General features: G+C 43.7%; 1 protein-coding gene across 1 annotated transcript in view; it reads left to right on the top strand.

The window, feature by feature from the left end:
* PAPPA (pappalysin 1) overlaps positions 1-15,435 on the top strand; it is a gene marked incomplete at its 5' end in the record, with an annotated part of 110,384 nt that overhangs the window by 15,654 nt on the left and 79,295 nt on the right. The window contains 2 exons of the mRNA XM_010167464.2: positions 7,971-8,099; positions 9,714-9,805. Of these exons, the coding sequence (XP_010165766.1) occupies positions 7,971-8,099; positions 9,714-9,805 (221 nt within the window). The remainder of the gene's footprint in view (positions 1-7,970; positions 8,100-9,713; positions 9,806-15,435) is intronic.

Here is a 15,435-nt window from a genome sequence, read left to right on the forward strand (position 1 = left end):
AACTAGAGAAAACTGCAAACATCTGTGTTCATTTGGGGCCCAATCTAAGCCCTCCTGATAATGTACATAATAACTTCTACTGGCTTCAGGAGCCTTTGGATCAGGTGCTGCGAGTGTCTGCTCCTATGGCTCTGTTTACCATTTTGGTGGGATTATATGGAAACAGGAGGGTATTAAGTTCTGAAAATGGGGTCCTGGCTCATGCCTGTTGAAAGGAAATCCTAGAGGTCAGATCTGGATTCAGAGAAGCTGAAGAGCATTATTCTGCCAAGCTGATGACCCTAAAATGGGAAGAGCCTTCTGCCTGTGGAGAGAGCTGAGCCTGACAAAGAGAGCAGCAGCTGAAATGCTGCCACTCCAGCAATGAATATTCAACATGCAGAAGATGAGGGGTGGTTGTTGGGGTCCCAGGTCCTGTGCACGGTTTGCATCAGGGATTTCTCCTTCAGTGTGGTCCAAACCAGCACTGCAACCCATGTGGACGCTGCTGCTGGCAGTCCTGCATGGAGAAGCCATGGAACAACCAGAATGTCATTAACAGTGTGAGTAATCAGGCAGCGCTCATCAAGAGGCACGATGCAACAGGCAGAGGTTCACCAGTGACGATGATGGCCTTTAAAGCAATTAACCTGCCCTAACCTGCTTGCCAGTCACATTACTGCTTTCTGCTGTGCTGGTACACCAAAGCGCTGTCCTCAGGTGGTGGATAATGTCATGGTTCCCTCAAAATCAATAGAGAAGTGTTGGCTCCCACCAGTTGGAAATAGGGCTTTCTGCATCTCATGTCCCAGATCTTTCCTTCCTCAGTCAAAACATAACAGCTTCCCTCCTGCGCTGGCTGCATCTGAGCTTCCCGGTGAGAAGCGCTCCCGTCTCAGCTTAGGGTCTGATCGCAGCAGTGAAGAAGCAAACACAACAGATTTTTCCCCTCCTTCCCTGCTCCTAATAGCAACCAGGTGCTCTGACACTTAACCTGTGTGCTGCCGTGAAATTGCCTGTCTAGTGCAAAGAGCCCTGGGCCTCTAGGATTTACTTTATCCCAGGATTTGTAACCCAATCTCATTTCGATCCTCCATTTATATCACCCACCTTAAAAATTCATAATTTTTGTTGTTGTTTAAACATGAAAGGAGAAAATTGTCTCTTGGCATCTATTTTTTTTTTTTTTCTTTTGAGGAAAACCTAGAAATATCTTTAAGGCCTTTGCTGCAAACTGTTATTTAAATTGTGCTACTGCGTTTTAAATTGGTACCAGGGCAAATACTTGGACGATTATATCAAAGTCTCCTGGAGTTAATCAGTTGCATATATATATATCTATATGTTTGGTACTTAAAAAACTTATAGTTCTTGCACAAAGGACAGAAGAAAATGATCTGTGTAAAAACCAAATGTTTAAAACCAAATGTGTTTAAGGTCCTAAGCAGGACCTGGGTTTCAGAGCAGAGGTGCTACAGCCGGGTGTGTAGTCCTGTGCTAGGGCATCTTGTGCAGGCAGGTACCTGGTCCTAGCAGCAAATGCACATGTTTGGGACTTGGAGGAACAGATGAGCAGCTGAGTTGCGTGGTTTAAACCTGGAGTATTTTGCTGGAGTCTCTAAAGTTACTTGAGGTTTACACCAGCGTAAGAGAGAGCAGAGCTGTAGACTAACTGCCTGTTTTGATTTTGTGGTGATTATGAGAGTTGGTGGTGGCTTTGGTTCATAGAAGTATTTCATGGAGCAAAAGATACTTTTCTTTTCCTAATGGGTTGGAAAGTCAAACTTTGACTTCAATCTCAAATATGTGGGATCTCCATGGTATCGCGTAAGGGGGTAAGGTGATTGGTTTAGGTGTTAGTAGAAATACCTCTAAAAGTTCAGTTTGGGCATTGTCTTGAGCCACTGCTTTGAGTGGTGAGACTCTGAGCTTTGGAGAGTTTAGCCCCCTCATGATACAAAACACACCCCACCAAGTGTTCAGCTGAGATTATCTGTTCAGGCTGTTGGCTGCTTTGTTGTTCTTTCTTGGAAATACACAGTTCAGGTTTAAGCTGGGTTTGGGAGCAGAAATCCACTGTGAAGTCCCCACTCTCCCATCCAACCCAGGAATGTCCGTTTAGTACCTGAACTACCCTGTTTTGATTTGCTTGTAAACAAAGAAATCATAAAAAGGCCAGAGGGCACAGAGCAAAACCACCACCCCTGTTGGGACCTATCTCATCATGGATAGAGGGAAGAGCTTCTCCAAAGCTGCTTCCTTGGCATTTATGTCTTCTGAGTCAGCTCAGTGTCTGAGACAGAGGCAGGAGACTTGTTTTGAGGCCTTTGCACCTGCCATGTCACTGGGCTTATCCAAACAGCGAGAGATCGGACCACAGCTGAAAAAACAGCCCATCGCAAGAGCCTGGGATTTTTGACGTCCTTCTTTTGTTTACAGCATCCCGCTTCTCCTCTCTCCTGTCTGCAGAGCCAGGCAGGAATTCTCTTCATTATCTTCTGCCATGCTTCTCATGCCATTTTTATTAAAAGAAGGAAAGGCAAGGGGGAGCACGTGCGAGACAGGAGATAAAAGAAGCAAACAGTCGTATTTGTACAGTCAATGGTAATGCAAGAAAAAGAGTGGGAGCTGGGGAGCAGATCTGTTTGGGTTGTCCCAAAGCGACCTCATCCCCTGGGTTACTCTTTATCAATTACTTTTGGAGCACCTGAGGATGGGGAAGCCTGCAGACACCGTGGGGGTATTGCTGAGAGGTAAAACCCAGTGAAGTTGGATAACCCAGTGTCTAAGTAGCAACTAAGGGAGTGGTGTTAGCTCCTCTGGTCTGGAAACACTGAGTTCAGTGCCCAGGACTGGGAGGCTCTAAGCATGTCTGAGCAGTGCAGTGCTTCTTTGCTGAGTTAGTGGATATTTGGGGTAATTCAGGACATCTCTAAACAACATTGGGTGTTTCAGTGGCTGTGAGCAGCATGGGGGGAATGGATTGGACAGCTCCAGGCTGTGGAGGATGGGACAGGAGATACCATAGACCTTTGGCTCTTCCATGAGTGGTTGTAATTCAGTCCACCTTGCACAGCTGATCCAAAGCATCACAACAAGTGAAGATGTGGGGTCACTGCTACTTGCTGCCAGCAGATTTCCTGTTTTGCTCAGCAAGGCTTCCTTGCTAGAGAAGAAGAGCAAAGGTGACAGTGTTAGACGGAAACGTTGCTGGCAGACTGGGCTGTGTTCTGGGCTGCGGAGAGCTGTCCAGGAAATGTTGTCTTTTGGCTCAAGAGTTAGGTGGCTATTTAAGGCCAAAGAAAGAGGAGTCCTTCATGAGGATGCTCAAGGTGTGAATTTGCTTGTTTTATGTGACACTGCCTGTCACAGCCATAATTTAATTGGGGATGTTGAAGACCTTGTTGTCTTGTCCTGAAGTAACAGGAAAGCTGACTGCTTTTATTGCTTTCTGGCCATTTATGTTTTCATAAGGCAGAAGCTGGGATCAGCTTTAAGATTATTTTCAATTTTGTTGGAAACAAATCTTTCCTGTATGAAAACATTCCCTGCTGTTTTTTGTAGTAGGAAAAACATGTATGCCATTGTAGTAGTGAGAGAGACATGGGATCTTTGCTTTAGCTTGGTGCTTTCGCTGTGTCTCCAGTGTGTGTTGTGTCCTCAGATGCTGAAGCCTTACAGTGGGGACAGACCAGATGTTTTTGGGGCAGTGTCACCCTTTCCAGGTCTGATAGCACTCGAGAGCATGTGTGATGCTTCTGTAAATTCAATGATCCTTTCACCCCACCTTGGTCTTAGTAGAAAACAACTTCCCAGAGGTATAATTTTTCCTGTAAGTTTTTAAGTTTTACAGGAACACCCAAACTGAAAGCAGAGGTCCCTTGCCTGGGGGACACAGCAAGATTAACTCAACTGCCCAGCCTCCCCAGTAAAAACAGGAAAAGAATTAGAGGGTTTTATATTTCTGACCCTGGATCTGTCACTCGCCACAGCAGACAGGAAAGTTGCCCTCATGGTATTTCACACAGCACGTCCTAATTCCCCCTCTAAGCAGAGGGCTTGAGTCATTGCTTTTTAATAAGACTGCTTCCCCACGGGCGGAAGCTGCAGCGATCAATGCGGCTTACTCAGTTCTCGAAAAGGTCATTAAAAGACCATAGATATAAATTGAAAAGAGTGTTTGTTCACATCCCTAATGTTAAAGATGTTCTTCTCTCTCACTTCCTTAAGTAGCATCGTAGGAAACAGTCGAGTGTCGCACCTGCCTGACAGCAGAGTGGAAAGAGCAGGTTACCACTGTCAGTGTGCCATCAGCTTCGAGGCAAGGCGAGAGAGAAAATAAATGGCCAAAAATCACACTTTTATCACCACTTGGAGATGAGCTTGTCTTGCTGACATCTCCAGATACAGTCTGTAATATTGACCTTGGTGACCTATAACTATGTAGGAGAGAATAAATTCTTTTTTTGTTTTGTTTTGTTTTGTTTTCCTTCCTGCATTCCTTCTTCCCTCCCTCACTATGGTACTGGATTACTGCCTGAAGTATTGCACATGTCATCCCACTAGCTGAAATGTGGGTACTGGGAGGGAATGCTAAAACTCTCAGTTGCTGCCAATATGATATATTTAACAGTTCAGGAGGATATAAGAATCTTGGGTTCCAGTTGTTGAGATGTGAAATGCCACATCCAGCTCCATCAGGTTTTTGCCACTAGTTGCATCAGGCCAGGGTGAGCTGAAAGCATAGTGGCTTGAGTTTTGAGTTTCTGGAGTGGCTTTCTGGTGCTCCAGTCCAGGTACATCTGCAGCTCTGACTGCATGATGCTGGAGAACACTTCTGGAGCACACATGCTCCCATTTCTGATCTTCTCTGGGCTTGGCTGGTTTGTTAGAGCTGCCCTGGGTGTGACAGCCTGGAGCTTCTCTGCCATTCTCAGCATGGGGAAGGTTGTGAAGCTCCAGATTGCTCTTGACTGGACTGTCTGAAAGGGTAGTTGGGATGAGGATGGAGAGGGTTGGCCCCGTGGCTGCAGCATGGGCTGGAGAGCTGGCTCCCAGTCTTGCTGTTGCTCTACAGGGACCAAATGCATCCAGGCATTTCTCTTCCCTTTCTCTGTATTTTAACCTAGAGACAAGGATATTATGTTCATAACTCATGGGGTATCATGAGCATAAATAACTTAAAGCTATTTTGTACCCAAACTGTGTAGAAGTCAGGGAAACCAGGCTGTGCAAATACTTAAATGCATGTGTAAGGAGGCAGATATCTTGTTCACCTTCTTTTTTTCAGAGAAGACATCTCCTTTTTTTGTGTGTGTCACTAAACTATAAGTATCATTCACCTATCACAGCATACCATTTCTCCAAGAGCTTTCCATTTTTCAGCAGCAGGCTGCAGTTGGAAATCTCCCTTTGCCAGCGTGTAGCAGGTGACAGGGTCAGACCAAAGCCCACTGCCACAAAGCCAGCAGTCGCTCTTCTCCGATGTCCCCACGGTTCTCTTCCCATATAAAATTTTCATTTACAATCCATACGATTAAATATGCCAGAGTTCTCCCCACCTAATAACTTCCATTTCCAGTTTTCTGTCTCATCCACCCCCATACACATTCATCTCCTGCCATCTAATAATTCATAAACACCCTATTCTCCCCCGTGCTTAATTTAGTACTATGGCTTCTTCCATTATGTTCCGCCAACTTCCCACCCTGTACATAAATAAATGGGAACTTTTCCTGTTTTCCATTTGCTTACATGTGCACACAAACACTCCCACACGCTACCACACGCTCTGCTGTTAGCTCAATGCCTGTTCATCACCTGTGGGTATCAGTGGAAATCACACCAAAAATCAGAATCTGAAAACCACTGGGTTTTGCCCTCACATGTGTGATCGCAGCGCATCAGAAAGCGATGTGTATTTATTTATTTTGTAGCTATTATAGCTGCTCAAATTGTTCATTTGTTAAGTCTTTTCTAAGAATTGAACCTTTTTTTGTGGTTAGCAGATCCCCAGTGACAAAATCCACATTTCTGCAAGTATGTTTATTAATCTTAAACATTTTACAAATGGTTTTGAGAAAGAACTTGAGAAATAACTGCTCTTTAATAATCAAAGCTTGCCTCTACTTTAATTTCATCAGTATATATCAGAAAATTCCTGTCTTAATAAGTGGATTTATCCAGGAGTGAAATCTAGAGGAAACCCTCAGTTTTATACATCAGTGTGTTTCACCACTTAAGTGATTTCCTATATATATATATATTTTTTAAAAACAGTTGTTTTAAATAGGTCCCAAGGGTAGAAATTTGAAATTTTTCACTTTGATCAAATAAACACTCATACTAATATATGGGTAGATGTCTCTCCAATCTGTAGGTGAGTTAAGATAACGTTTGTGCTACCTAAATCCTCCAATTTAGCTAATACAAGCTACAGACTATTAGTGACAGGAATGGGGTGAAGAAGCAATGAGAAAGCCAGTTGTGTTTTCGTTCCACTGAGTTTCACTCCCCATTTCAGGTAACAGAGAATCAAACCCCAGTGCTGTTCACATGCAGTTCATTCAATGACAGTTATTTTGCAGGGGTAGTATCCGTGAGAAACAGCTTTGTTGTAAAATATAATGTGTGATATTGGAGTTGAAGTCATGCTTGTTAATTTAATGAATGTTGTAAGGAGATACTTATTGCAGGAACTTGAAGATTTCAGTAACTACAGCCCATTGATATCTACTTCAATGGCTTTGTTGCTCTGTGTAGTAGATATAACTCTTCATAGTACACACTTCATTAATACATGCTTTTTGACCAAGTTGCTGTGACAAAAAGACGTGTATATTACTGTCAGTAATTGGGGCAATCTGAGCGTGGTAAGAAGAGGACTGGTGTGGGCTGAGAAAGAACTGGGTTGCGTTATGGGCTCTGCAATTAGCCTGATTGATGACTTTGAGCAAATCATTTTGCCTTCACCACTCCGTGGCTTTACAAATCAGTACAATGAGGATAACGGTAATGAGTTTCTTTGTGGAATGTTTTGAGTTCTGATAAGGTAAAAGACATTGTAAAAGAGCTAAACGTTTGTATTAGACTTATATTATTTCTGTATTGCGTATAGAAAAATTATTCCTCATTTATAGGTGCATAGGATTTAGGTAATTATGGATTTGCATAAATATGTAACAGTTTGCTAATTCTTTCTGTGAATATTTTGATCCAGTGCTGTAATGTGGATCCTATTTTTTTCACTATCCCAGAGAGGAAGAAACCTTTTTTTTTTCATGTTTACTGTTTTAATACCCATATGCAAAGTAGATAACTTATTTATCTATCAACTGAAACATCCCCACTCCAATTCTGTCTTCAATCAGTAGGCAAATTCCCACTGGGTCTAGCTGCAGGTGGATTGAGCTCAGGGCTGTTGAGGAAGTACTCAGTGTTTACAGGGTATTTTAAGTTCCTTAAACGAACTATGCCACAGGCTTGCACGTAATGATGTCCCTGATGTGGAGAGATAGGAGCAGAAGTGTCCAAGGCTAAACACGCTGAAGCACAGGGCTGGTTTCTCAAATGCTGTAGTACTATTGACTGTTGGTAATGCCGTTACCGTGTCCCACTGCACGTGGTGAGGACTGTCACGCTGCCAGGGTGTCAGTGCAATGCCACCCCTGCAGTGGATATAGATGTAAGAAGCAACACACCAAACTGCCTGATTTTCATCAGCAAATAATTTAGCTGTCAGTCAAGAGTTGCACCTATTTCAGAGCTGTGCATAAATCAAGCATGGGTGTAGGTAGTGCTGATTGTGCTCACAAGAAAAAGACTCCCAACCAAAAATTAATCCCATCAAAATGAGGTAAGAATATTCTGAGGACCTCATTGAACTAAAACTTGTGTTTTTGGCAACCAATTCCCATTTCAGTGCCTCCTTCTCTGACCTTTGCTACCTCCTTTGTTGTACTGATCACTTAATATTTCCCTTTGTCTTGCAGGGAACTGAGCGATAGGACCACATACACATACCAGGTCACCATTGTTTCCGGGACGGAGGAGAGCGAACCTTCCCCCACGCTTGTGTATATCTCTGGAAGTGGATACTGTGGAGATGGGATTATCCAAACGTAAGTCTAGAGTGAGCAAACAGATAAATCTGGGCACATCTACTCAGCCAGAATCTGAAACTAGAAAGGAATTGATGACCTCTGATGTCTCTTCAGTTGAGGCTGGCTCTCATCTGTAGATAATGAGTCATGTGCTTGATGATTACCAGGATGATGACATTTAATTGGAACTTAGGCCCTGCTATCCTGGCACCAGTAGATACAGACAGAGATACAGATAATGGAGTCCAGACAGCAGGATCGATATGAAAGCACGCTAGATGCTGTTTATGCTGTTTGCTCGTGTATCTCTATCTTTATACATGTATATGACATTTCCTGTATGGAGATGAAGTAAGTGCAGGAAAAATTCACACAGCCTTTGGCGTTCTCCTTCTACCTATGCCATGTCCCTGGCAGCTGGTGGACAGGGTAAAATGCCTGCCACGTGTTGGGCCAGGTTCCTGGTGTGACCTCTTGTTTGACCAAGCACCGGAGCTGGGATGCATTTGGAGGTGATAGATTTGGCCTCCGAGGGAGAGCACTGGGAATTGCACGTTCTCCATCAGCTCCTCCCTCTCACTGCCTGCCAATCTCCAGACCACTGAAAATCTAAACCAATCATTCACCTACGTTAGGGTTCATTCTTTTACTATGTTGGCTTGTAAAGCCACCTGCTTCAAAGCTTCCTGGCATTAGGTAATTTAATTATTTAAACTGTGGAGGTAACAACAAGCAAGTGCTTAATCCAGCCAGTATTATTTGCTTGAAATAATGCTGATCAGCAATCACATAGTGGAACTCTGTCAGATGATATACCTGGCAGCAACTATTTGCAGGATGAGGCCCAACAGGCAGGGAAATCAAAGAGAACCATCAAACGACATATGAATCCAGGGCAGTCTTGGAGACAGAGGTGGAGAAAGACAGATTAATTTTGCTTTCCATAACTTTTCTCCTACTGTTATGTTTGCACATTCCTCAAACATCACTTGTGGCTTTGCAGCAAGCGTCAAACAATAGCTGAGCTGCCTCAGGAGCGAGCAGGAACCAGACTGTGTCCCAGCTTGGTTGGTTGTGGCCCCACTTGCAGCTGTGGCAGCCCCTTTCTCAGCTGGTTCACACTCTTCTCCCCACACGCTGCTGCAACCGTGTGGGCTGGCTCAAGGCAGGACCCTGTCCCTGACACCACTTGCTCCCTGTCGACTGCTCTTCTCTGAGTGCTGTCACCTGGAATAGCCCAGCACCAGGCTTTATGCCTTGTTATTCCCATGCTGGGGTCACAGTCTGGCCCTTCCAGATGTAATATAAAGAGTTTCAGAGATTCCTGTTCTCCTTTTCCCCACCTGCTGAGTTGCAGCTACATCAGCTATGAAGGAAGTTGCTCATATCCTCATCAGAGAACAGCAAGTGGTATCCACATGCACAGGAGAGAAGTGGCCAGGCAAGCTTGTGAACCAGGAATGATGAAAGTCAGGGCTGGAGGAGAAAGGGAGAGGTATTTTAAGGGTCAGTACATGAAGCTGCCGTACTGGATTTCAGGGCTTTGGAGTTCTGCAGAGGGATTGCAGCGATTGTCTGGATGATGCCATTTGCAATCTGACCCCTTCTTGCATGTGTGTGCCCTGTCTACAGAGACTTGGGGGAAGAATGCGATGATATGAATAAGATCAACGGTGATGGCTGCTCCCTATTCTGCCTGCAGGAGTTATCCTTTAATTGCATCGGTAAGTCTGGCTCAGAACCCTTCCACTCATGGTGGGCAACAACTCTATGCAGAGTGCAAGGAGAAAATCAACAGTATTTTCAGCATTTCCAGCTGAAGAGTTGTCATGGAAGAGAGGAAAAAAAGATGGAATTTGTAGGTTTGAAAGGAGAACATATCTTCCCAGCTTCTGGTCATTTTGATGGGAAATTGGTTCTGCTGGCTTTGAAACAGGCTAGGACTTAGGGCTAAGTCAGCCATTGTGGGACTGATCCAAAGCCCATTGAAGTCAGTGGGTGGTTTTCCAGTGGCTTCAATAGCCTTTAGATCTGGCTATGTGAGAAGACATGAACTGATTTTTTTTTTTTTTTTCTGGTAAACAGGAGGAGAAGTGAAAGGGGAAGGGACTCAGACCCAAGCAAGTCCAGCTGAGGTCACACCTCCTTTGAGTTGCAAATCAATATCTGAGGATCAAAGGTCTAGCTAATCCCCTTTTTCAGAGGTGAAAACTACTTAATCAGATTTCATTTGCAAGCCTGGTTTGCTCTGATTAGCAAAACCTGTAAGCACAATGGCCGGAAGATGCTCGAGCTATCTGGATAGCAGGGCTGCAGTTGGGAGCTTTACATATTTATTAAACTCTCTAGGAATGCTGGGGACAGAGAAGGGAAATGGAGACCAATTTACTCTGCCCTTCTGTGGGGTAGCCCTGCGTTGTGGGATTGCATTTCCGAACCTGGGCTCAGCAAGGTCTGGGGAAGGATGAAACACTCAGAGCTTCTGAAACCAGAGTTAATGTTTATAAAGGATTGGCTTTTTATCAAGAGATTTTATGAGATTCCTTATCTGGAGTGACCAAGGAAATACTCTGTCCCATCTAGTGATCCTGTGCCTTCAGCTCAGGACATCAGTCCTAAGCAGATAATAGAATGTTGGCAAGACTGAAGTTTGCTCCTTTTGGCAGACGGACAATTATCTCTTGTGCCTGGAGCAACATCTAAAGGACCTCACAGGCACCATGTTTCCCTTGGCTGGTAAGCTGGGGACTCCTTGTCTTGTCGTAATGGCTCCATTTTCACTTCAGCATTGCACACTGTGGGACTTGAAGCTTGTTTTGGTGATGTACTTATTTACATATTTACATATGTAAATTGCTCTATTGAAATCTGAGAGTATTTATGGTCGAGGCTAATTGTGACTATTGGGGGTCTTGAAGTTAGGTTTGTGTTTCAAGTAACTTGCTGTGTTAGAGCCTCAAGAGCTGAAATAGTCAGAGTATTGTGAAAGTGAGATAAACACTTATGCAAATGTTTTGGGTTCTTGAAAAGTCAGGTTTAATGTGAGGCTGGTTCCAGCAAGGGTTTGGGTTGGAGCTGTGTGATTGCATCTGTACCACCCTGCTGAGCAGCAGGTCTGAGCTCCTTGGTCCAGGTCTGTATTTGACCACATCCCAGCATTGCACTGGGACATGATGCAGGTCCTCCCTTGTGTACACTGGTTCTTAAGGAAATTGGGTTGTGTGGGCTGGGCAGCAGCTGCATTGAGCTCCAAATAAGTCCATGGGGACACCCCAGGAGTAGGAGTGGGGTGTTCCCAGCCTGGGACAACACAGCGATGTACTACCAGGTGAGTGCAGGACCCTGCTTTATGCCCGTGTACAGGTTCATCTCTTGTATCAGCAACAGGGCTGGTTAAGAAGGTGGAAAAAACCTGTCTCACAGCAGTATGATTAGAAAATGAAATAATTAAAACATACCCACAGATTTTTCTACACCATTCCAGAGGAAGTTATTTTTTCAGATTTGCTTGTGTTGAAAAGGAGAAGGGAATTCCAGAGGTAAAAAGTTGGGGGTTTTTTTGTCACAGGCTTTGGAAGTTCATGGTTTTGTAGGGGTCCTGGATTACAAAAGTGAATGAAATAAAATTCAATTGTCTGTGAAATACTGAATATGGGGATTCACTTAGGAGAATCAAGTTAACTGGATCAACAGAAAGGTGCACGGACCCAGACCTTACGGATATTTTGTTGTGTCACTTCACAATAGTGGTGGTGTGACTGTTGTGATGGTGATGGCCTCAGTGTGCACGCAGGGTCTCCGAGGGTAGATCAGCTACTGTTGTTTTGGGGCAAACTCTGCCTTCTTCAAGTCCCTAGGAAAGGTTCAGAGAAGGTAATACCTGTGGAACAAGCCCTGTTAGGTTTTACAGGTGCTGAACCACCAAGAATGAGGGCATTAAAAGACAGAGAGAAACTGCTGGCTAATCTTTCAGACAAATGAACAGTGCTGACTTGTATTCTGTTTTAACATATTTAGCATTAAAATCTCCCGAGAAAACATAAAGATGTTGGGGAAGCAAGTGGCTGTACATATTACATAATAAATAATAATTTTAAAAAAGCAGAAATTCAACATTCTTCATAATCTAATAATATCAGACTGGATCCTTTGCCTTTAGCCCAACAAAAGTCTTCTTTGAGACTGGTAGGGTGCTTTCTTGGAAAATACAGAATGCTTGGATCCCTGTTGGAGGAGCACAGAAAAATAAGTGTAATTTATTTCCATGTTTACAAGGCTAACACATGTTATAATCCTGTAGGACAACAAGTAATTATTTCAGACAGTGTTATTTTTGCAGTGATGTTCTTGTTGTATTATGTAGCTTTTTAGAGCCCCGGGAATCACTCCTCTTCACCAAAGAATTCAGTGAGCCTCAAACACATGTTCAGAGGCTTTGCTGAACTGGGGGCCTCAGGGTTTGATCTTGCAAATGCTTCCTTCCAGGCATGTTTCTGAACTACCACAAGGCATTCTTTAGACTTCAGCAAATCTAACCGCAACAGTGAATGCAGTGCTTGTCACAAATTGTCTGCGGGATTGGGTCCCACATGCCTGAAAATAATCACTAAATGTTTTGTTTGCAAAGACAGGGCTGAAGGGGTGTCACTGGGGGGGTTCCATAGCTGGAGGTTTGATAGCAAAGCCCAAGCGGGCTTCTTCCTTCCAAAACAGAGACCACGCAAGTCATCTCACTTGGTAAAAGAGAAATACAACAGAGCCCACAAACACCATCAAGCTTTAGGTTTAGAGCCATGAATCACAGAATGATTTAGGTTGGAAGGAGTCTCTGGAGGTCTCTGGTCCAAGGAGAGCCAACTTCAAAGTTAGATCCAGCTTCAAAGTTGGAGCATGTTATTCAGGGTCATGTCCAGCTGTGTTCTGGATATCTCCAAGGATAGAGGCAGCCTGTTTGCAGGTGTCCTTCTGCCTCTTTTGCTCCCTTTGCCTTTTAGGATCGTGAGGTTTATGTTTTGGTTTGGTTTTGTTTTTGTTTTTTATTTGGTCCAACTTTCCTTGGAATAAATGGCACAAGGCTCTCCAGACGCTTTGTGCTAGTGCCTGTAATAAAATTAGACTTTTTTTTTTGTAATAAAATTAGACCTTTCTTTCTTTCTTTCTTTCTTTCTTTCTTTCTTTCTTTCTTTCTTTCTTTCTTTCTTTCTTTCTTTCTTTCTTTCTTTCTTTCTTTCTTTCTTTCTTTCTTTCTCTCTCTCTCTCTCCTCGGTTTTGTTTTCCCTCTTCCTTTCCTCTCTAATCAGATAACGGTGGATCAATCTGCTCTGCCACGGGAGGAGGGGCGCGGGGGAAGGAAGGAGGGAGGCAGGGAAGAAAACTGTGTGGTCTTACTGTCAGGCTGTCCTGGCCTTCTCTGAACACAAAGCCGAGTAACAGAAAACAGATAAGATTAATAGCGTTTTCTTCCTGCAACATGCTGAAGAGCGACAGTGAGATTAATTAATTAATTAATGAAAGCATCTGGCAGTGTTCCTTTTTCAAGTTCTGCGGTACCCTCACCCTTCCCCATCCTGAAATTTATCATCTCTACTTTTTTTTTTATTATTATTTTTTATATTTTTTTCCCCTTTACGTAGTGGATTTTGCATATTTTATCTCCTCCGCGCAGAATTTGGTCCCATGGGGAAAGTTTCACTTTGTCTTTTGATTTGTAGGAGACAAGCAAATCAAAGTCATGTCCGCCATGACTGATGCCCCCCTCTCCTACCTCTTGGCTGCTTTTCTTTCACCTTGCTCTTGATTACTCCCGGGATAAGTGATTTTTGCGATTACTGCGGATCTCAGCCAAGTTCAAGCCAAGGTGTCCTGTGTAAAATGGGCCCCAGACATAAGAGTTATGATTTGCAGTTGTGGGAACCCAGAACTTTTTAACTCTTGATCCATTCCCACCAGACCATTGAGAAATGGGGAATCTAACAAGCAGCTGAGCACCTTGTCCTTGGTATGCACTCTCCCACACACCAACATCCAACACATGCTTCTAGATATACGTGTGGACGCTGAAAAAAGAGCTCTGCTTTCATTTGCATTCCTTTTGTCGAGTGTGATGTGCATTATGCATTGATTTAGCTCGCCAGTGCTGAAGAAAGAGAAGGATATAATAAAAAAGATGCAGAGATCAATAAAGAAGAAGGGAGGGGGAGAGAAAGTAATATGAAAAGAGATGAGTAAAGACTGATAGACACATTGAAACACAGCTGGGAAGTAGCTTTGGAACTTCTATCTGCCCTTAAGTTTGCCTGGTGATTTATGGGGTTTTCAGTCACATGTTATTGGTGTTATTATTGCTCCACTTTATCTCCATTGCTTATGAAGGACTCTTCGTTAAAGCCTTTTTACAGCGAAACAGGGCAGGGCTTCTGCTAACTTCCACATGTGAGTGGTCCCACTGAAGAACGTGAACGTTTCAGGTTAGACACACATCTCTCTGGTTTGTTGGATCGGGGCCTCAGGGATGGAAAAATACAAAGAAAAGGCACAGAGTAGAGAAAAAGAGAAAATAAATATATCTAACTCTTGAATTTGCCATCAATTTCTGGCATGCTTGAAGCATTAGTTGCCAATGGTTGTTCAGGGAGAAGTATGATTTTAATTTGACAATGATCCTTAAACACTTTTTCCTTTGCTCCTGCTTGGCCTCAGATGTTTTTTTGGTACCTTACAAATCTGGATTTGTCCTTCTCCTCCTCAGAGGCCTCTCCCTCCAGCTGTGAGCCTTACCTTTGTGGGAGCTCTATCCTTTACCTCTCCCATTATCCATAAATTAAGCATAGCACTTTCCCCTAATCTTATTGTTTGGTGGGCTGCATTGCATTCATGGAAATGATTAATATTCATGAGCTTACTATCTCTGTTTGGTGCATAATCCTCTGGGGAAATTGCAGTGTTAAATGAGTGACACAAACCTAATTTTATATGTCTTTTCTTTCCTTTCTTTCTTTTTTCCTTTTTTCCCCTTTCTGACAGAGAAGTAATGTGCTTAAAATAAATTGATGGATGACCATCCATATTCATTGTGGGCATGCTTTGAGAGCGCACCTCACTCCCATCCTCTCCCCCTCCCTTCCTCATACCCCTGCACAGGAACACAGCTTTGACTGCCGAAACCGCGGCCCCACACAGCAGCTAATGGTGATTTCGCCTTCATTCACCAACATTAAATAGGTCTTGGTTGACCCTGCCGAGGGCTTTCAGTAGAACAACAGCACGGGAGAAACCCAGCCACCTTGGAAGAGAAACTCGGCATCTCACAGGGCATCAATAAGACTAAAGCATTGACCAAGGAGCTTGGGAAAGA

This window comes from Antrostomus carolinensis, unplaced genomic scaffold (assembly GCF_000700745.2).
Source record: "Antrostomus carolinensis isolate BGI_N321 unplaced genomic scaffold, ASM70074v2 scaffold5, whole genome shotgun sequence".
Lineage (NCBI taxonomy): Eukaryota > Metazoa > Chordata > Aves > Caprimulgiformes > Caprimulgidae > Antrostomus > Antrostomus carolinensis.